At 42.0% G+C, this 21,269-nt stretch overlaps 2 protein-coding genes across 5 annotated transcripts in view; one reads left to right on the forward strand and one right to left on the reverse strand.

The window, feature by feature from the left end:
- The window catches only part of slc25a12 (solute carrier family 25 member 12), an 18,899-nt gene extending 16,410 nt beyond the window's left edge, over positions 1 to 2,489 (forward strand). Inside the window, exons 15-18 of the mRNA XM_068571764.1 lie at positions 709 to 847; positions 1,390 to 1,548; positions 1,700 to 1,790; positions 1,878 to 2,489. Coding sequence (XP_068427865.1) covers positions 709 to 847; positions 1,390 to 1,548; positions 1,700 to 1,790; positions 1,878 to 2,076 — 588 coding nt within the window. The 3' untranslated portion in view covers positions 2,077 to 2,489. The remainder of the gene's footprint in view (positions 1 to 708; positions 848 to 1,389; positions 1,549 to 1,699; positions 1,791 to 1,877) is intronic.
- LOC137782474 (dynein, cytoplasmic 1, intermediate chain 2a) lies at positions 2,409 to 19,978 on the reverse strand. Of its 4 annotated transcripts, none has more exons than XM_068571765.1 (17): positions 19,744 to 19,978; positions 16,454 to 16,571; positions 15,991 to 16,105; positions 15,239 to 15,326; positions 14,250 to 14,309; positions 13,801 to 13,916; positions 9,280 to 9,366; positions 8,921 to 9,083; positions 8,719 to 8,818; positions 7,740 to 7,865; positions 6,332 to 6,478; positions 6,135 to 6,248; positions 5,501 to 5,634; positions 4,334 to 4,478; positions 3,855 to 3,995; positions 3,565 to 3,690; positions 2,409 to 3,332 (listed from the first exon to the last, which is right to left on the reverse strand). In XM_068571765.1, the coding sequence occupies exons 1-17, from the start codon at positions 19,848 to 19,850 to the stop codon at positions 3,219 to 3,221; spliced, it is 2,001 nt and encodes a 666-aa protein (XP_068427866.1). In that variant the 5' UTR covers positions 19,851 to 19,978; the 3' UTR covers positions 2,409 to 3,218. The 4 variants fall into 4 exon arrangements, with proteins under 4 accessions (XP_068427866.1, XP_068427868.1, XP_068427869.1 ...); XM_068571767.1 differs by lacking the exon at positions 19,744 to 19,978 and adding an exon at positions 17,538 to 17,616; XM_068571768.1 differs by lacking the exon at positions 19,744 to 19,978 and adding an exon at positions 17,322 to 17,396.
- Between the last annotated feature and the right edge of the window lie 1,291 nt (positions 19,979 to 21,269).

The following is a 21,269-nucleotide window of genomic DNA, read 5'->3' on the forward strand; positions in this document are numbered from 1 at the left end:
ATGATAAAATAACGTCAAAGGACATACTCATGTAAAATACAGTACTTAAGTAAATGTACTTTACTTTACGCAATTTTGTATTAAGATGTTTTTTCCTGTAACGATACACAGATGAAATACTCTTGTATTTGTACAAACATTTGTGTGTGTATACAGACATAATGGAGGTCAGAATCACAAATTCGAAGATCAAACAACCCTTTTGCTGACTGTTTGCAATTTTCTAAAACAGCTTATGAACATACAAACTGTGGCCAACAACCAACAGCAAATTAGTGAGGGATTATGCTTTGCTACTGCTTCTTTTCCAGATCCTTGTGGGTTTACTAGTCATGTGCTCATGCTCCATATTTTAATGAGTAGCAGACAGTGTGTGGCTTGTCAGAAAAAAAGAAAAGCTGACTTCCTCTTGGCAGAAGGACCTAGCACACCAGGTCCATGGCAAGGGTCTGTGTGTGTGTGGGTGTGTGTGTGTGTGTGCGTGTGTGTGCGTGCGTACGTACGTGCGTGTGTGCGTGCGTGTCGGATGGACCTCTCCCTGGGGGCTCTTTGGCTCCATCATCACACTAAAAGCTCCCTGTAGGTTGAATACGACGGCCCCCAGACCACTTAATCCCCAAGACAAACCTCCTCTACCATTGCCTCTGTCCATGACTGACTGTGACTCTGTATATATAATATTTAAATGTTGTTTTTTTTCTCCGTTAGGGAGCCAAAGCATGCTTCCTGCGTGACATCCCCTTCTCCGCCATCTACTTTCCTGTTTATGCCCACACCAAGGCAAAATTGGCAGATGAGGACGGAAGTCTGGGGGCATTACAGCTGCTCACTGCTGGAGCTATTGCAGGTAACAAACATCAGGAAAGCTCAGCGTCTGTAGACATCCAAGATTAATTCAGAGATGTGCCACTTTTTCAGCTCCGAAAAATGCATTTTGGTATCCTCCCATCCGTTGAATCTCACAATGCCCCCGCTGCATATAAATTAAATAAAATTCCATTCAGTTTATTTTGTAAAGCCCAAAATAACAAATTACAAATTTGCCTTAGTGGGCTTTACAATCTGTACACATATGACATCCTCTGTCCCGGGACCGCACATCGGTTCAGGAAAAACTCCCCCAAAAATTCCCTTTCACTGGGAGAAAAAAGGAAGAAACCTTCAGGAGAACAAGGAAATAGGATCCTCCTTCCCCGATGGACAGACATTCAATACATGTCATGTGTATATAATGAACATATACAGTGCTTATACATGCTTTTGTCATATCACTCTATACAATACCTATTTCAAGCCCTGCATGATGCTGCAGCAGGGATGTCAGGATGTGACACCCATCTGTGCATAGTGAAAGCGCTTCATTATGTCTGTTATGAAACATCTCCGAAGGTGTGCCGGCGGCTTCGCTGGTGACCCCTGCCGATGTCATCAAGACCCGGCTCCAGGTGGCGGCCCGAGCAGGCCAGACCTCATACAGCGGAGTCATCGACTGCTTTAGGAAGATCCTCAGGGAGGAAGGTTTCCAGGCATTTTGGAAGGGCGCAGGAGGTAAATGCACACATGCACACATACACCCCACCGTCCTATAAGTGGTTCCATGACTTGGAAACGAGGCTCGCCGTGGTGGCTGTAATTGTCTCGAAGGCACTGCGAGAATGTGAAATCCCACATTAAAGTCTTCAATTCTATATTCCATTAGCTCGCGTCTTAAGATCTTCACCGCAGTTTGGTGTAACCCTGGTGACCTATGAACTGTTACAGAGATGGTTGTACCTGGACTTTGGCGGAAAGTAAGTGCTTTGACCCTGTTTGCACAAGTGCATACCTTATGTCTTTGCTGAGAATGGCATCTGAGGCTAACCTGGCTCTCTCCTCAGTCGTCCTGCCGGCTCTGGGCCCACTCCCAAACCTACAATCGAGGACCATCCCTCTGTGACTGCCGACCACGTGGGCGGCTACCATTTAGCTGCTGCCACTTTTGCTGGCGTAGAGAGAAAGTTTGGTCTGCACCTGCCCAAGTTCAAGCCTTCTGGAGAGGCGCCAGCGGAGTCCAAAGCAGAGCCACAGGCTTCATAAAGCGTCACTCATAGTGACCGCATGCTCCTCCGGTCAAACGTTTACTCCAAAAAGGTTTTATTGAGACATTTAAGGAATTTGAACAGCCGTCCTACTTTGAATGCTGCATGAGTATGGCTTTATTGCATTTTCTTTGCATAGCTTGTACCACTCCACTGTACATATTGTACTCCTCTACAGAGGGACATTATGGCATGACGAAGGATTGTAACTGCGTTTTCTGGTGTGCTATAGCTTTGGTGTGCATGTGTCAGTGAAACTTAAGAGACACAAGAATGTACAGATGCTTTCAAAAAGTGTTTATTTTGAAATCATGACCTGAAACTCAGAAAAATATTTAATTGTATTTATTGTATTTTATTGAAATAAATCATTCAAACTGTTCATTTCTGTGAAAAGTACATTCTCATTTTTGACACCAAACTTTGAGATGCTTCAGGCAACAAAACAATCGGTTCAGATCCTGTCAACATACATCACTGAGCAGTTACAGCATACGTGATCACCTTCTGAGAAATTGAGGATATTTCAACTATGTCCAGTCTAACCAGCTGGACTGAATAAGTGACAACCGGTGCAGTGTAGACCAATATAGAAAGTAGAAAGACATCTGGATTTTGGACATTTCAGTATTTTAACAAAAACAAGTCTAAAAGGAACGGAGATGACAACATGATTCTACAGTTATAAGAAGTTTTTAAAGATGTGATTGCTTTACTACAACTTTGGTGGAAATGGAACTCAGCTATGAGTGTTGCCTATTTGGATTCAGGAACTCCAAACTAGACTCATTATGGGCCCGAAATGAAGACGGGTAGGATTTTACAATCAAAATTAAAGTTTAAGGCATCTGGTTTAAAAAAAAAAAAAAAAAAAAAAAAAAGGACAACTGGTTTGTGTTTTGTGAATATGGCTTCATGTTAGTGTTTGAGGTCATTAGCCTCATTGCTTGTGTTATGCAAGAAAGGCTGGTTACTGTCCAGCTAACTGAGAAGGCAGATTTGTCTAAGAAATCTAAGAATGTCCATACTTCTTCACGATCAAAAATTCATGTTTCCACATCTTTTTCTTCCATCAAAAACAGGGCTGATGTTAACAAGCGCGCCACTGGTCCCATAAACATCGCCTCCGTGGCGAGTAAATCAGGCAGCCAGGCGCTGAGCTGCCAGCTCCTCTGCATCATCTCTGTTCTCGTTGATCTCTGCCAGCGTGCGAACAAAACGGGTCCACTCATCGTTACGTGGAACCGCAGTTTGCTGTGGGGGAGGTGCACAACAGAATAATCAAAACAACAACTGAAATACGGGTTTTTGCAGCGGCACAAGATCACTGTTAATGCTCTACATGCTTATTCATGGACGATGGCTCAATCAAATTCTCAAACCGTTTGAGTCCACGAGCCATATGTAATTAATCACTGATGCTGAATCATGTCTTAAACAACACGGCTGGGTAATTATGACTAAAAAACACTTCATCCTTGCTTACCTCTCCAACATCATACACAAGAACTCGTCCATCAGAGTCTCCCACAGCGATCTCTTTGCCAGAATGAGCCCATCTGACCCGGTTGAGAGCCGGGTTACCCTCTACAGTAGCGCTGGCGGTAGGAACCTAAAACAACAACACCATGAAATACCACTTAGAAGGGCAGAAACATGGTCTGCAGCCTCTATGCTGCTTCCACTTAAATTCTATTCAGTAATAAAAAAAGTGGATAGATGTTTGAGATTAGAGTGTGGATGAATATATGTGTGCTGTTGGTAGGACGGTAATACCTCAGTGTCGTTGTTGAGGTTCCACAGGTCCAGATGACCCACTCCGTCCACACAAGCAAACAGAGCAGGGTGAGTCGGAGACCACATGACATCGTACACGTAATCCGAGTTATCTTCAAATGAGTAGAGAGGCTTGTTGTTCTGCAGATATATTTGAGGAGAAAGAAAGATGAAAAAATATTAACAAGCATAATTTTACAGATTGAATCCTCATGGATCTTATATTGACTGTGAAGAATCTTATGCTTGTTAAATTAGGGGGAACAAATTACATATTCGGGGTAAACTGTCTAGAATCAACATGACAAGAAACACTATTAGCCTGAACTATATAGTGCAGTTAAAAATGAACAAAATCTGGATTATATGGAACCATGTAGAGGCACAAGACACGCAGACGGAGGAAACCTTTTCCAACACGCAGATAGGTCTTTGCAGCCAGATCAAATAATCCTGAGGTTTTGTTGAACTTCTCTAACCTTGGTGCTCCACAGCTTGACAGTCCAGTCGAAAGAAGAGGTGACAAACAGGTGGGAGAAGTCCAGAGGCCCTGCAGCTGTGTGGCAGTTTATCCCTGTAATGGGCCCATGGTGGCCCTCAAACATCTCACTGATGCCCGCTTTGCTGTGGAGCACAGAAAACATGAAGAAGAGCGTGAGTGCAAATGTACTCACTGATTAAATTGAGCATGAGAGAGACATTTAATTTTCAAAAGCAGCTGATTTCTAATAGCGACCTTCACTTGTGATAATGTTTGAAGATACATTTCTGTATATTGCATGAAGGGAACAAACAAAGTGTTCCGATTATTTGGGCATCATTAAGCATAGGAGACAGCAACAAGCTCAGATGGATGTCTGATGGAGGTATTTACACTAATCATTTACTTATATCATGTGATTACCAGCAGGTTGGCAAAAGTGCCTGCACCCGCTCAACCACATGTTGCAGAGCCGTTTCCCAACTAAGGATCTGATAATTAACGCAGAGAGGTAAATACTCAGCATGAGTGATGCTTATGCATTATTAACTGCGATGAGAGTATCATACCATTGTAAATGAGGTGGAAAATTATTCCCCCAATTACAGAGGTGATTCTGCTGTGCAAAACCTAGCAGCCATCCCCTCTCTGCGGTCTCTGGGAATACTGCAGGACGTTTACTGCGGGGCTCACACGCTTCTCAGTGGCAGCTCTGATTTAAGACATTTATTTGTTTTTTTTTACCAGGGATCAACCGCCACGAGAGAAGCCCCAATGTCTCAAATGAGAACATTGTGGGATGAACTACGGTTTTAATTCTCCCTGGGAAGACCGAGTGCAAACAAACTCTCTCACCTCGAGAAACATACAGACGAGGGGGGAAAAAGGACAGAGAAAAAATGATTTGTTTCCCCTGCATGTGTGCCCTGTTTATGTTGAGCGACCTTTACCAACACAACTGACAAGCGGAAAAGAAAAACAGGATAACTGGGCAGGAGTGAAACCTCAAACAGCAGGAGATCAAGTGTTGGATTTGCATTGCACTGGGAAGTGAGTGGGCTATATTTATTTGACACCGGGTCCGAGGTGGGCCGAACAAGCCGCCTCAGTTTCCTGGCGGTGTTCGGGAGGGACGCCGGGGACCGTGGTTTGCTTATGAACACACCTTCCATGACGACACGACATGTAGACGGAGCCGTCTTCGCTGCCCACCACGAAATTGTTGACATCTCCGAGAGGGAAAGACATGGAGGTGACAGCTACAGCTTTGGACTGCTTGAACACCAGCTCCATGCTGTCCTGCGGAGGAGCGGGAACATGGAAAAACATCTTTAACAAGCTCCCTTACTCAGGCTTTTTGTTAACACACACTCTGCCAAGCACAACCTATAAAAATCGCTTCACAGTTTGTTAATGCATAATCTAAATTCAACTAGCACTTTATGAAAAAACAAAATGGAAGTTTGACATTGAGGTCTTGGCAGCTCAGATGAAATGACACGGCTAGCAAAGTTAATTTCCTTGAAAGTGAAAAATGAGCCACGGGGAATACGGAACGGGAATACTAAAACGAAGGAGTCCGGCCAAAATGTTTGACATTTAACTTGAAAGGGTGGAATGTGAGGCTGAAGAGACAGAAAGTACACAATATGTAAAACATGAGCTCAAAGCTTGAAAATGTGACATAATATTAACATTGCAATTTAATGTAATGGTTAAATCCTTAACCCCAGAGTCATTTATGTTCTTCAGAAATATTTGTTTGACCACCCATGGAAGAAAAACACAGTGTGTGTTACCTGTGGCTGGGAGAGCATGTCCAGACTCCAGGAGCAAATCTTGCCATCAGTGGAGATGCTAATCAAGTTGTGGGCGTTCTGGGTGCCAACCACATTGACGCAGTATACAGGGTGCTGCAAAAAGAAAGAGGGGAACATTTTACTCTTCTGCTGTATCGGCATGATGATCAGCCCACTGTGCCAGTTCATCCGTGTACCGTGTGAGCTGCTGCCGACAGGGGAGTCCTCTGCACCGGGGTCCTCTTGTTGCTCCTGTTGTCCCACAGTACAATCTGCCCCGAGTATGTGCCCCCCACCACGACATTGGGGTGGAACTTGGCAAACGCGGCCGACATAACGGCAGACTGACGGAAAGAGGGGAATATAGAGAAAGGGATAGTCAATGTTAAGCTTCTCCGGTGATGAATAAGTACATGTTTGTCGTGAGACAGCCCGGTGACAGGTATCTAGAAATACCGTCGCGTCCCATCAAAAAAGCAAGAATGCATCCAAGACCAAGAAATGAACTGATTCAACTTTATGGACGATGTTGTTTATGGTGCCGTTGACCTGTCATGTGTTATTCTGACAGGTGTTTCTATTATTTTGTCAAACACATTTATAATAACGAGGGTAGCCCAACCTCTCTAAAACATCCCTACATTATAACCTTCACGCAGGACCGCTGCATTAGACTGCATTAGCTTTAGCTCAGCGTTCATCGTGTAAACAGGAAGCTCAGTGTAATAATGCAGATGCAAATAATGCAGAACTTCATTCATTTACTCAGTCCAGTACACTTAACAATACTAGCATTTCAAATTAGTTCATGGTGATGATGAGTCAATGAAACAAAGATTCAAAGTTGAAAAACACTTGAGCCTGTTGTTTTCCTTCTTCATCTCAAGTCAGAAAACTGCTCTGTGCAAAACAAACCTCGAGGCTGGTCATAAAGACTATTACTAATGTTTGGATAATGACTTTATACTGTATCTTATTACTTGAGTTTGTTTATAAGGTGGCCTACACACACTCAAAGCTTCACCTGGCACAATCTTACCTCAATAGTTTTTCTAATCGGGACTTTTTTTGACAAATTGTGACGCATGTTTCAGGAAGTATTCATGAGTCGACTTCCAGGCACGGAGAAAACCTCATTCACACTTCTGTTCGGTTTTATTCATCTGAGCAATATGCCTACATCGACATCCGCTCTGGCGGCAACAACATGTGGTTCTACTCAACTTGTCTTGGTGAAGGAGCCTTAGGGCAGACATTATAATAAGGCTGGGCAGAGCGGAGGAGCAGTGCTGTTCACCCTGCTAGCTCGTCTGAACACAGGGCCCTTGTTTGGATGCACATGATAACCAGCCCTGCACACTTAATCCTGCTGCAGCGCTCGGGTTCCATATAACTCCTGCACCACAGGTCTTCTCCTGCGCCCCACAAACATATGTTTACGGATAGATGTGGTGGAGGTGGATAACAGTAAGGTGAACTCAGGGAGAAGGAGAGACGAGGGGAAGAGAAAGAGGCCGGTTGGCGTTGTTCCATGCTTGTCATGGAAGAAGCCCCCCGTGAGGATGTGGGAAGAGAAGTGGGAGAAAGATGTTTTGCTTTGGGTACCTGACAGTGGAAGACGTACTCTGGTGTGGCCTTCTTGTACTTCATGTTCCACACTAAGGCCACGCCATCTGGCTCGTGAGGAGCTTCGTCATTGTTGTTATATGAGGCAAGTAGCAGTTCAGGATACTGGTGACAGAAAGGAAAAAAAAGCCCAAATGAATGTCGGAGAGGGGGGTGAGGCAGACATGCCCCCCAGGCTTGGCTCCATGTGGAAAAGACTCGTCAGCTCTGTGTGGTGCTTCTGAATACTTTAAAGAATGAGTAACCTTTTCTCAAGATGTACAGCTCCTTTAATTAGCCCACTGCCCTTAATTTTTATTTCCTTTCATAACTTTAAACCAAAAACTACGGTTCTGAAAGTGCTCAGAGAAACAATGCTAAACAAAAACTAAGCAAGCCATTGCAAACCTAAAAGCCACTGAAGCACATGTTAAAAGCACGCGCGGAGAATCACTACAGAAACACGACCCAGAAGTAAACAAACCATTAACCTCTGCTGCTTCCTGCTACCTGACGTGAGATTTACAGTTTGTGAATTCAGAATTTCAAAATACAAGGCTATGGATATCGCTCTAAGCTGGTAAACACTGAGAACAAAGAGTTGGTGTTCAATCAATGTCAAAAGTCATTGCTGACTCATGCAATAAATGACCTTAGACACCAGAGGAAACACATCATTATGGCCGCTGACGGAGTGACAATGTGTGGGACATAACTTACTTTTCCTGAGGGACTTGTGGCGAAAAGTAAATGCTGTCAAACTCAAGCTATGTAATCATAAAGCATTATGACTGTGCAAAGTTAAGTTGTTTCAACAGCCAATTAGCAACACTTATCTACATAATGACTTTTATTTTACCACAATTAACACATTCTTACGATTGACATTTTGATAATTGCAAACAACTTCCAATTGCTGTTCTGAGAAATATTGTCAACTGTTGGTTCAATAACAAAAAGTTGTTGAGAAGAAAATGACCTGGGTGGACCAGTCCAGGCAGGTGACGACGCGATGCTTGGACCAGCGCTCATCCAAGAACTGCCTGTTGAGGGAGAGCTTTGTTCCAGCCTGGATTTCACTGGGGAAAACAAAGCACCACAAATCAATAAAAACACTTCTTCAAAAACCAATTACCATGTTGTTATTTTTTTTTGTTAAACACTCGTTGTTTTATCATTACCCCTCCTTCTCCTCGAGGTCACGGCCGCTGTAGTCAAAAAAGAGGTCCACGTGTTCCGATAGAGCCCGCTCAATGATGCGAGTGCTATGGTCGAAGAAATCCACAAACTCTTCAGAGTGAAGGATCTGGAGTTTTTCCTCCTCTGTCAGCTCGTAGGGGATTGCTGCAATGAAAAACAATACAAACAAACATTAAAACATTAAAAATGTAGGACGGATCCCTGCTGATCATTGCCTTTATGATATTGCATGTGATGCATCGCTTTACAGAAATAGAAACCTCTTTGAACGCTGCTACAACTATTATGAAAGTGGCTCCATTTTTATTGCGAGTATGCATCATCAGTGTTAGTGAAGTACCTTCCTCCTCCACTTTTTGATCCGCTTTCTCAGTCTGAGTTTCCACGACCGGTTGAGGTGCAGCACTTTCTTCCTCTTCTTCTTCCTCTGTTGATTGGAAAGTAAACTATGGTAAACACTGGGAAATACACAGTAGGGCTGCTCATGCCATGTCCTTTAATATACACGCAGGAAATTCTAACTCACTTCTTTTTTTTTTTTTAATATACATTTCATCAAACGTAAATGGGGAATACAATTTAATTCTAAGCAACCGCTTACATACAAGGCTCAATAATGCCTTCCAGATAAACGTTTCATACCTTTTGGTCACTATGTCTTTCACCTCTATTATTTCCTTTTTTCAATAAAAGCTCCACACAGTGATTATGGGGACAGCGAGAGTCTGATTTTGTATCTCTGCCTTACATTTGTTTGGTTTGTCAGCACAATGTCGCCTTTCAAAAAGGAACCTGCTCGTCTAAAGCAGGGAAGTTTGCCATTTGTGTTAAAGGGACACAGCGCAGCGGGTGTCTTGTTGTCATAGGGACCCCTGTCTTTTCCAACTGTTAATGAGACTCTAGCCATTCAATGGAAGGTCGAGCTGTCAGTGTTGCCGTTTCCTCTGTGTCCCAGTGGCAGGTTGCCCCCTTCTAGGCCACAGGGCAGTGGGGCAGAGGGTGTGGAGCAGCTGCACGGGCCCGTCCCATTGGTCTGACCAGATGACGGCATGGTGCAAAAGCAGATGGTGATGCTGGGATTGTCTTGTGCTCTTCAGAGGTGGCATGGGGATGGCACAGGGGTTTTACGCCTGGCTGCACCAAGACAAGCTTCTCCCTGAACAGCAAGCCTGTGCAATTACCATCCTAGCAGGAGGTCCTGCAACTCCTATTCAACCTCAGAGAATGTACAAGAAAATACAGGGCAGACCAGCTGGCAAACTGCACACCGGTTCTACCTCAAAGAAGATGAACACGCTTTTTCAAAACACACATCTCCTAGAGACGGTATGCAGCCTATGCTTTCAATGTAAAAAATAATGGTCAAAAGCAGGACAAAACAGATTCATGAGGAGACGGGAAATACTTGTCTGGTTCCTACAAGCATTTATCTTGGTATGAGCCTTATAGTTAATCTGAGATGACAGCACCACATGCCAGAATTTCCTTCCTACGGAGATAATCTAAATGATAATGTCATCTGTCACTTTGTCCACAAAGTGATTTATCCTCGTTCTCAGATGAAGGTTTGAGGAAGAAGGTTATTGGGTACACTGATGAGTTTACAGATCTGGGTTGATGACACAAACCATTTCGATGTACGGCCATATTCTGCAACCAACAGGGGAAGGTTAAAATCATTCCTTTCAAGGGCCTCAATCAGGCTTAAAGGAAAACAGTAATCACTGTCTTTCAGCTAGTCCCGGTCGGGCTCGTCAGCCCTTTCCCTGGTGAGGCAGCCAGAGCAATCAACCTGCCCAGCATTAGGAGCGGATAGACAATCTGAAAATAAAGGGTATAATGCACCTGCCAGCCAAAATGGCCATTTGGAGAAAAGCTAGTGATCCTGGTGACCCTGCTGGGGATGTGTTGGGGGGGTAGTGCAGGGTTGTAGCACTGATGGGTTGTGGAGGAAGGAAGGGGGGTGGGGAGGGGTTGCATTTAACAGAATTCACCCGGATCACTGATGTCCCATACACTGACACCTCCTCTCAAAGCAGGCTCAATTATGGCTTTTGTACCACTTAAGAAATAAAAGCTTTTTGGTGGGGGGAGCCGGAAAGTGGGGGGTTGGTGGTTGTGGTTCAATGGACAATATATTAATGCAAACATGGTACGCGCCCAGCAATGTTCAAAGTATATTCCTCCCTCTGCAGGTGTTTTTTTACTTTCTATATGTCCCCAGCACAATAAGGGTCAGACTTCCGCATGTGCATGGTTTTGTCTCTGCCTGCTTGTACAAAGGCCAATAACCACAGAAAACAAAACTACAAATACACTCACACACAAATATGTGCACAATATATTTATTTATATATATATATATATATATATATATATATATATATATATATATATATATATATATATATATATATATATATATATATATATATATATATATATATATATATTCTTTTTCCGAAATGAGTCATTCTAGCTACAGTTTATGAAATGTACTGCAAAAACTGTGATCAACGATTTTCTCAGGGGGCACACCATCAACATTTGTGGTTGTGTGTCACAGTAGCACATACAAAAATGCCTGCAAGGCAAAGGAAAAACTGACTTATTTTTCCTTTTGTCAATCTGATAACACTCATCAAGATTTAGTCATCTGTGAAACTGAAGTGTATTGTTCTTAACTTCTACAACATGGTTACACGTCTCTAATAACATGGAGGTCTAAAGATCACAAACAGGCCGACAATAAGCAGGAATGCAAAACCAGCATTCACAAATCACAGATAAACTCATAATATTGTCAAAAGGAAATTTAGAACAAAAAGCAGGTTGTGAAGGTGGAACTACTCAAACTACACACTCAGATAGAGTGAAGAATACACAAAATGTTCCACTTGAATGATTAGCTACCAAATGACAGAGGGATATGACAGATATTTAGCAGTTCTTATTATGGAGTGCATGAAAGCTGACCACAATTACAAGTGACACTTCAAACATGAAGGCCATGAAGGGCTGCCTCTTAATTCAGAGTGATTAAAACAATCACATTCAATTACATTTTAGATTTACTGCTCTGCATACTCCTATTCCTGACCAGTCTTCTTACATGCTGCACCAGACCAAGCCCTACACACACACACACACACAACACCACCACCCCACCCTCCAAAAATATCTTATTCCATAATTACAGCCTATTGTTGAAGAGTGCGCACTGATGCTGCACATTACCTACTAGTACAGTCTGAGTATACTCAGACGCCGGCACAGACATTTACCAATCTGATGACTTAAATCAACACATTTCCCTTTAACGACCTACAGATGGAATAGACTAATTCAAGTCTGAAGAAAAATGCTTCTATACTTTCCCATGAAAATACAGATCTGAGAGGAGATTTCAGAGCACACGGGACTAACAAACACTGTCCAATTCATGACGCAATACTGTCCGCATTTCTAAAACACAAAATCATGTCACTCGATGATGAGTTCTCCTTGACTGTTCAGGGGGTTTTCTTTGGGTCAATAGGGCAGGTGACGTTAAATCTTAAATCTTTTACTCCTTTCTCCGAGATGTCTTGCACACACTGTGGGGGACCCTCGGTGTACAGCAGACAGGGCACGGCGGACGCTCCCTCTAATGCCACCGCCTGCTGACCTTGAGAGTGCTGTGCCATTGCCTCCTTTTGACAACACGATAAATCGCTCAATCAGAGAACAGGCCCGACGCCACCCCACACATCAAAAATGCACCAAGCTGGGAAGGGGATGCCGTCTCATAGAGTGCCAGAAGTGATGGTGTGAAAATGCACAATGTCACTGAGTGTGTTTTGTTATGTGCCTGTTCGGTGAAGGGAGAAGACAGGGAAGCGAGGGAGTTGATGAAATGATTACATAGTGGCAAAGAGGGGAAGGGGGCCTTGTGTTGAACAGCTGGCAGAAACCATCGTTGTTTAACACAGTTTTACAATGCCCAGTAGAGTCCAGAGTAAAGAGCAGTGAGGAACAGAGGGATGCTCTTCATCCTTCACTAGCTCTGCTCATAGTTTTCCACAAAATCACACAATTTCATCCTGCTCGTACTGCTTGCCACCTCACGATTTACTGCACATCACCTGAAGGGACAACAATCAACAATCTGAATGCTGTTTAAAATCCTAACCAGGCTTTTAAAGATGTGTTAGCTGATGCAAACAAATTGAACAAATGGCTATGAAGACAGGCCCATTCCAAGAGTTGTAGCTGAGAGGTTTTGTAGAATATTTCTGATGTTTATTTAAAAATAAAAATAAACTAATTAGGATTTTAGTCATGCACATTATTCGCCATGACAAGCAGCATACCCACAAGTCTTGCATATTTTATGGAGCATGTGTTCAACATGTGGTGTTAGCAGCAGCCCAAATAATCTCTTTTATCATCCGCATTAAAGGTTCAGAGCAGCAATTACATACATATCGACATGCTTGAGAGGCAGTAAGCAGTCGTATGTGCAGCACTTCATATCTTTCTTCGAAATTGCATTTTTCCTTCCTGTCATTGGTCCTCTCATTAGTTATACCAAAGCGGAGTTGCATGTGAGGTTCAGGGTTTTTCTGCATTTAATCTCTCCTTTGACTTCCTGCATTTTGTGGGCCTCAGTTTTCGTTTACTTTCATCTCCAATCAAATCTCTTCCACTTGTTATTCACTTCCGGGACACACTTCTTCTCTCACACAGCCCACAAAACCCGTAAGGAACAATTTCTTTTACAGGAGGTGGACAATTCTTGCAGCAAAACAAAACACGTGTTAGCAAAGAAGCTTTGTCCATTTTTTTAAGATTAACATATGTAATAATGTCTGAGATTCACCTTCTTTTGGCTGAGTCATGACAGGTGTCTGGGTCTCTTTTGTGTAGGACACAGTCTCACGTGGAGGAAAGTCCACTTGTGTGACTTTGGCCATTCCCAGTTTTGGAGTTCCACGCCTAAAAGCACAGAACAACTCAAACTTTGCACAGCTCAATATCACCACAATGTAATCAATTTGACAGGAAAAAAGACAACAAACAAAATAGTCATTCTGCTATCATCCTCATCTGATTTCCACCTCCTTACAAGTAAAAGTATGTAAGCAAATGAGTATTTTTTGGGATGACAGAGACAATTAAAAGGTTTTGTCCAACCATTCTTGCATGCTCGACTTGAAGGTTTTCCTGGACTGCATTAACCGAATAATGACTTCAGAAGACAAATTAGTCATGCCATAGATTGAGAGAAGGAAACATGACCAGGAAAGGAGAGAAGAGAGTGTCCAGTACCCCAGCTCAGAATCAGAGTGAAGTTGAAGAGTGGACGGGTCAGAGTCCCAGTGCAGAGTCCTGGTTAGTGTCACAGCAACAAGGCAGCATTAGTGAGAGAGAGAAGCGAACACAAATGAGGAGAGGAAATACAGTTAGCATTATAGCACACAACATGCAGATTGGATCCTATGTCATGAATCCATTACATCTTCGTGTTATCAAAACCAACTTAAGACTGTATTTTTGTTGTTGTGATTTTCAGTTCGAGCTTGAATCTGCCTGCACAGCCCTTAGAGATGGAAGAACGTATCTGCTTAAAATGCATGGACACACAACCTCTCAGAGTGAGATGACAGTGTGCTGCCTGCAGGGCTGATACAGCTTGAACTTTGTCACACCAAAGGCTCAGTGTTGTGCAGACAGAGAGGCAGCGAGAGAGAGAGAACCCTCAGGGAGAAAACATGACCTCCATGTGTGTAGGAAATGGCAAAGCTGGCGAGGGAAATGAGTCAACACGTAGAGGGAACAGCTCCCTGGGCCTGATGGGACACTGGGGGAGCTTGAATTTCAGCCCAGGGAAGGGGGTCTAATTAGGGGTTAAGAAGTCCCCCAGGCATAACAACAGCCTGCTGTTTTATTGTTAATTTAGGATCAACCTAATTTAATCGCACACAAATTAACTTAACATGCACTCAGTTGGCATAAACTTGACATTATTCACAGTAATGGTATGAGACTTTCCTATGGATTTTAGCTCAGTTGTGTCTCGTGTAACCATGCACGAGGCACAACTAACTTTCTGAGAACATAAAAAATCTCAATGAAGCACAAAGCATTCAAACACTTAGCTTAGGTAGAGCAATCCCTATTAGTTATTCATAAAGAGGGATATTGACATTCCACACTTGTAATGTACTAGAAGCTGGGAAGACATTGGGTTATTTGAGGAGTGTGTGTGTGTGTGTGTGTGTGTGTGTGTGTGTGTGTGTGTGTCTGTGTGTGTGTACCTGGGTCCCACGGCACCATCAGAATCCTGGCTCCCTGCCTCACTTGGTGTGCCCGCCGATTTTGTAGTTGGAGAGATGGGAGGAGGGGCTACGTAGAGAGACAGATAATAAGCATCTGTTACAGTAACAGCAAAGTATAAAATGCATCCAAGTTGAATGATATTCATCCTTATGTACATTTTATGTCGGCTACATTTGATTGCGCGTGCTATATGTGTAAAGCCTTATATTAGTAGCAAAACAAGTTAAATCAGGTACAAACTTGAGCTGTGGCAAGACCCAAACATATTGGGAAAGAAGCTTTAATAAACACAACTACACTGACTGTCTTTATCAATGTATTTTTTTCAATTGTGTTTTTAGTTTGTCTGCTGCCTGCAAGACTGATAGAGAGTTTCCTATGGATCTCTTCTGCCACCTGCTGTTAGCAAAGTGTCAGTACCCTAACAATCCCACTGAAGGCTAAAAAACAATAGATTACAGTCTATACTAGTGTAGCACATTTATAAATATGTGTTTCTTTTCAGTGCTTCCCATTGTCCCAGTGTTTATGGATATTTACATCATTTTAATCTCAAGAGGAGGACTATGGGGTTAACATGCTGGCTTTCAACTGAGGGTGCATGAACAGTATGAAGTCATTGCATTTGATATATGAATCCTATTTTTAGGGTACCAATGGTTACATGAATTAAAAGCCGATATCACAGTAGCAGTATGTACAATTCAACAATGGGTAGTGAAAAACCTACCAACAGGGGCATCTGAGGTTATGCCCATACTCTGTAGAATAGCATCAGCCTCACGTCTTTTTTTTTCCAGGTCAGAATCATTTTGGTGATTTGCAGCCTCTTTCAACTGGTCCGTCTGAAAACAGAGCAACACGTCATGTACATTCAATCAATTGCTAAATATCCACAATACATGGTTTTGGTAACAAACTATACCCTAAACCTAAACTATATCTATAAAAAGAAACCACCCAAGAGCTAGACTTAATCTAATGCATCTGACAATATATATATATATATATATATATATATATATATATATATATATATATATATATATATATATATATATATATATATTGAATTGATGAATAGTTTTGTTATGCTCACTTCGAGCAGTGGTTTGGATGCTGTTCATTCTTCATGTTAATTTTGCATTTAATATCCGAGATTATTTAAAGCATTTACAAAATGTTGAACATACGGCTTGCTTCTTGCGCTCCTCCTCCTTCCTTTTCTTCTCCTCTCTGATTTGTGCCAGTCGTTGTTTCTTCCTTTCAAGCTCGGCTTTCAGCTCACTTTTGTCCGACATGATGCCACAGCTGTATACAAACAACATATTTAAATTTACATAAAAATATTGCATTTTAAGTTAAGTATATCAGAGGGGGAAGGGGGAGCATCAAGGGTGTCCTGGTGGTGGAGTAGTCTCCTTGTATTTGCACTCACAAATGACCAATAAAGACTTTACAATCATGAGAAAGTCAAGTGTCTCCTAACAGGCGATGCTCTCAGCTTCAGCACCACCTTGCATAGCAATAGAGACAGCTAGCTACCCAGCTGTTAACATGACCATCCACCACTGTGTTGTCTTCTCTGCAGTTGTGTGCGTTAAACACTCACGCTGTCTGGACACAAACACTCCCAGCTGCATTAAACTTGATTAAAACCACAGCTGCCCGGTCATCGTCCGCTCGCCGACCGAGAGCCGCACCCTGCTGTTGGTACAACTGTTCACACACCCCGTTAGCTTAGCATGAGGTTATCCTGTCACTTAGTCACTTGTTTCTGGCCCTTATTAGCTTGACGTACACGCGCTTAAACAACAAACCTGCTCTACGTTAATGTTGTGTTTTAATTATACTAATCGCACCGTTGCTTAATAGGAAACACGCAAAGTTAGCCTCCGATCGGCCTTAGCCGCCCCTTATAAACACGGGCTTTCAGAGCTAGCTAGCTTAGCGATGGTCGTTGTACGACACGTACTTACTGATTGAACCACGTGCAGTTTAATGTAATTCAATCAATAAAATTGTACTTCGAATCATATCAACGTTCACAACCCAACCCACGCTGTATTATTCGAGATGGGGCTTCACTTTATCGTTAGCGGCTTGCTGGTTGACTTTAACCCGGACGTCGGTCCGCAGTGATGTCATACTGTCGGCTCGACTGGCTACATGCTGAATAAAGCAAGTCGGGCTACAAACACAGCAACGAACACAACAACAAATGTTACAAGTGTGTAATAGTATAGCTAATGCAGCATTGATCTGTAGATTACAAACCTTGAAGCAGGTTTTCGACCCGACACAAAAATGCCTATAAACAGTCAAAACAAACGGGCTGCCTACACAAATACAGGAGCCGGGAAGAGCCAAAAAGATGCACTTCGCGTTTGACGGAGCTGTGCTGCTGTCATCTGAGGTCAAATATGGAAATCAAAAGGAAAGTCTTTAGCTTGATGGATAATACTTATATTTATGGTTCATCTTGTGACTGAATGGTCATTAGAACAACTACAAACTAGTGCTCATGGTATTTAATAACGTTTTATTGTATGGATTTGTGTTGTCTTCTCTCTGCATATATTTCTAATTATTCATTGACTATAAGATGCTATTTAGAAGGTGCACATATTTATTGAAAAATGTAGGTTCTACACACATTTAAAAAAAATGACAATACAAAAGATTTAAGAGTATGAAAACATTCAAAGTTACTACACTGTGTAGGTCAATAGAAAGTTTCCCCACATCACGTGAATCTTGTTACAAACAAACTACAAACAAAATAAACAACATACTTCAAGGAGCACAAGCTAACATTTTATGGAATGATTAGCATGAATATATTTCTAAATTTTGACTTCCTCTAAACAATGTAGTGGGTGTACATGCGTTCAACACTGGAGACAGTATTGACTCAGAGTCAGTGATGTTGTAATCAGTTCTCCTGATCATCTAATTTGTAACTCCTCCTCCTGACATCCCCACCGGGCTCAGCGTCAGCTGCATCAGATAGCTCAGACAAGGCTGGACCGACTTTTCTGTTTTCGTCAGCTTCCCCATTGGTATGCAGAGTATGCAAGATCTGGTCACTGGGGCGTTTCCAAGTTGTTCGAGTGGCAATCCAAAGGATAAGAGCACCAAAAACCACTAGGAGGATTCCCAGAACATTCACAAAAATTGCCTCTGGTGGAGAGTCCTTGTACTTTGGGTTGCTCCTTTTGATGAGGATCGAAACATAAAGTTATTTCGGCTCTGATGTAGCAAATTAACATTATTTATGAAGTACTATAAGACTTTTAAAACAAATACTTACAGACCAAAAATGAGTTTCTCTGTGATGCCCATGAGTGCTACAGCTATTACACTGCCAAAAAGTAAAAGACCAGTGTAGACATGGAGGGGCATAAATGCTGCTCTCCAGGATGCAGGTGTAAATGGTATCAAGTACATGCCAACTCCAAGAACAAGCTGCCCATTGAAGGAGAAAAAAAAACATCCACTTATCAGATACTGTACTAAACCAGACTGTTGTTCACTCTGACTTGGCATTTTAAGAAGAGGTAGTTGTTTTTCAGGGTTGCAGTGTATTAGAATATAGACCCAAGCTGGTGAAGCAATGAAAATATGTTGAAATTGTCTGTTCTGAACCAGTCCGTAGTTTAATAAAATAGTATGAAAGATTGGCTAAAAGTACAGTGGTTTGAAACAGTTTAACAATAAAAAGGTGCAGCATGATTAAACTAACCATTACCAGCACTGCAAAACACAACTGGGGCCTTAAGTTTACTATCAACCTACTTCACATTATTTTAAAATATAGTTTATTTACCTGTAGACAGTATGATATCAAAGCTGCCAAGCCCAGCCAGCTGTGCAAACTGTACATGTTGGGGATTTTGGCAGCATTGTGGAAGTCAAATACAGCCACCATAGATATGACAGCAAAGATGAAGGCAAGTGAGTGCAAGCCTGCGTGGATGAACTTCATCGTCAGTTTGCTGTACCGCCAGGTCCAGGGGAGTCTGTACACAATAATGGCTGCAAGAGAAGTCCCAGTCACACTATTCTTAGTGCAACTATCACAGATGATTTCCTTTTAAATTTATATAGAACAGTAAACACATTTTCACATTAAAAAGTTGGCATCTGTTTAAGTGATGTTTTCATGTCTGACTGGCACACATTAAAGTATGTTATAAAAGGTGTAATTGATGGTCAACACCACTTCCTTGAGAGCATTTGGCTTATGCAAGCTTAGCTCAGCCATGTTGTTACACTAAACTTATAATTTACACAAACGTCCCTATTTGTGGTTTCTACACTTTACGACTCAAGTTGGTGGACTTTGCAGTTAGAAATACGCACTCGTAATCAGTAGTAACACGTCTCCTTAAAACACAAGCCTTGGGCAACATGCTCTTGACAAATTGTTTGCATCTCTTCGAAATAAAAAACAACCGCATACAAGAGAGACTCTTCTCACCGAATCCCTGCAAGAAAATAAATCCGCTGACTACCAAGACCGGATGCCAGTTGAATTCCGCCTGTCCTCCATCCCAGGCTAAACCTTCTCTGAAGTGACAGACCCATCTTGCCACGAATATTATGGAGACTATCCCGACGGCCACGGCGGCAGAAAGAGCGACCAGGAACTGTTTGAAGTTCTCCATCAGTGTTGAGCAGCAGCAGAGCGTGATTTGACTGGAGCAGCTGCTCTCATAACTACAACTGCTTCAAGTGGACGGCGTTGAGGAGGAACCTCGGTCACGTGACCCAAAGGGCTGAACAAATGCTTGAACGAATTGCGTTTTGTAGCTTTTATGCTGCGTCATTAACGGAAAAAAAAAAAAAAAAACATGTAGTCCACATCAACAAGAACCAGTCACATTTACAGACATATTTGTTGATGATTCATGTGAGCTGTGGATGTTTTGAAACAGTCGCCCCGACTTCCAGTGATGAGTTTGCATAATCCTTAAAAGTCATGTTTTTACTAGTACTATAGTAGTGGTTTCTCAAATGGGGTACTTGAAGGCACCCCAGGGGGTACTTCAGATTTTAAAAATATATATTTAAAATAAGCTTGAACTCAAAAATCCTTTAAAAATTGACTTATTAAATATTCTATAATAAACGTGCTTAAACTGAATTGTATATTTTCTATATTAAATCAGACACTGGTTGTACTTACATTGTTTTTCCACAGTGGTGACATCACTGAAAATGGGTTGAGAACCACTGCTATAGATTACTGTATAGCCTTTGCTAATACCTTTCAACTACATCATATAACATTTGGGCAAACCTGTAGCTTGATACAAAACCAGCAATTTCAAATTTATTACCAATATAAAAATACAAAATGTTAACATGCCTGAGTTTGCAAGAATGCTGTTGGGAAAAAAAAAAGATTTACTCATCAGTTACTGTTTTACCATTATATTCAAACTTCTCATTGAACTGTCTCTGTTTATTCTTATTCACAAACTCAGCATGTCTCCTGATAGCAATGAGACTGGGGAATCTGTAGGTTTCTGTCTGAAAGAACGTGCAGTTCCTTTGTTATTATATGACCATTTCTTGCAAAACACTCTATGGGACGAGGGGAAAGGTTCACGGTTAGGCCGAAGACGTCACGAGAGTTTCTGTTAGTGGGTCATTATGCATTTTTAAGAGGTGGTTCTTTGAGAGATCTTGGAGCAGTCTTGGATATGCAATTTGTCCATCACGTTGTACTTCTGACTCTGCTCTTTTCTTTCAACAAATAAATGTTACTGTTTTAATGATTTTACTCTGAGGGGTTGAGTGAATTTTTCCAACAAATACTAATTTACATCAGTAACAAATTGGTCGGGTTGCACCACACTAATAAATTTGTACTGTTGGTTGCCACAGCAAATAGCCAATAATGCACACATTTAACATTGCATCAAAGACACTTTTGAATATGTTAACATTTGGATGAACTTGGTGGAAACACAGAAGAAAGAAGAAATACAGAGTAACTCA

The sequence above is a fragment of the Clinocottus analis genome, unplaced genomic scaffold, assembly GCF_023055335.1.
Source record: "Clinocottus analis isolate CAN_PGR_092001 unplaced genomic scaffold, fCliAna1.0.p SCAF_12, whole genome shotgun sequence".
Classification (NCBI taxonomy): domain Eukaryota; kingdom Metazoa; phylum Chordata; class Actinopteri; order Perciformes; family Cottidae; genus Clinocottus; species Clinocottus analis.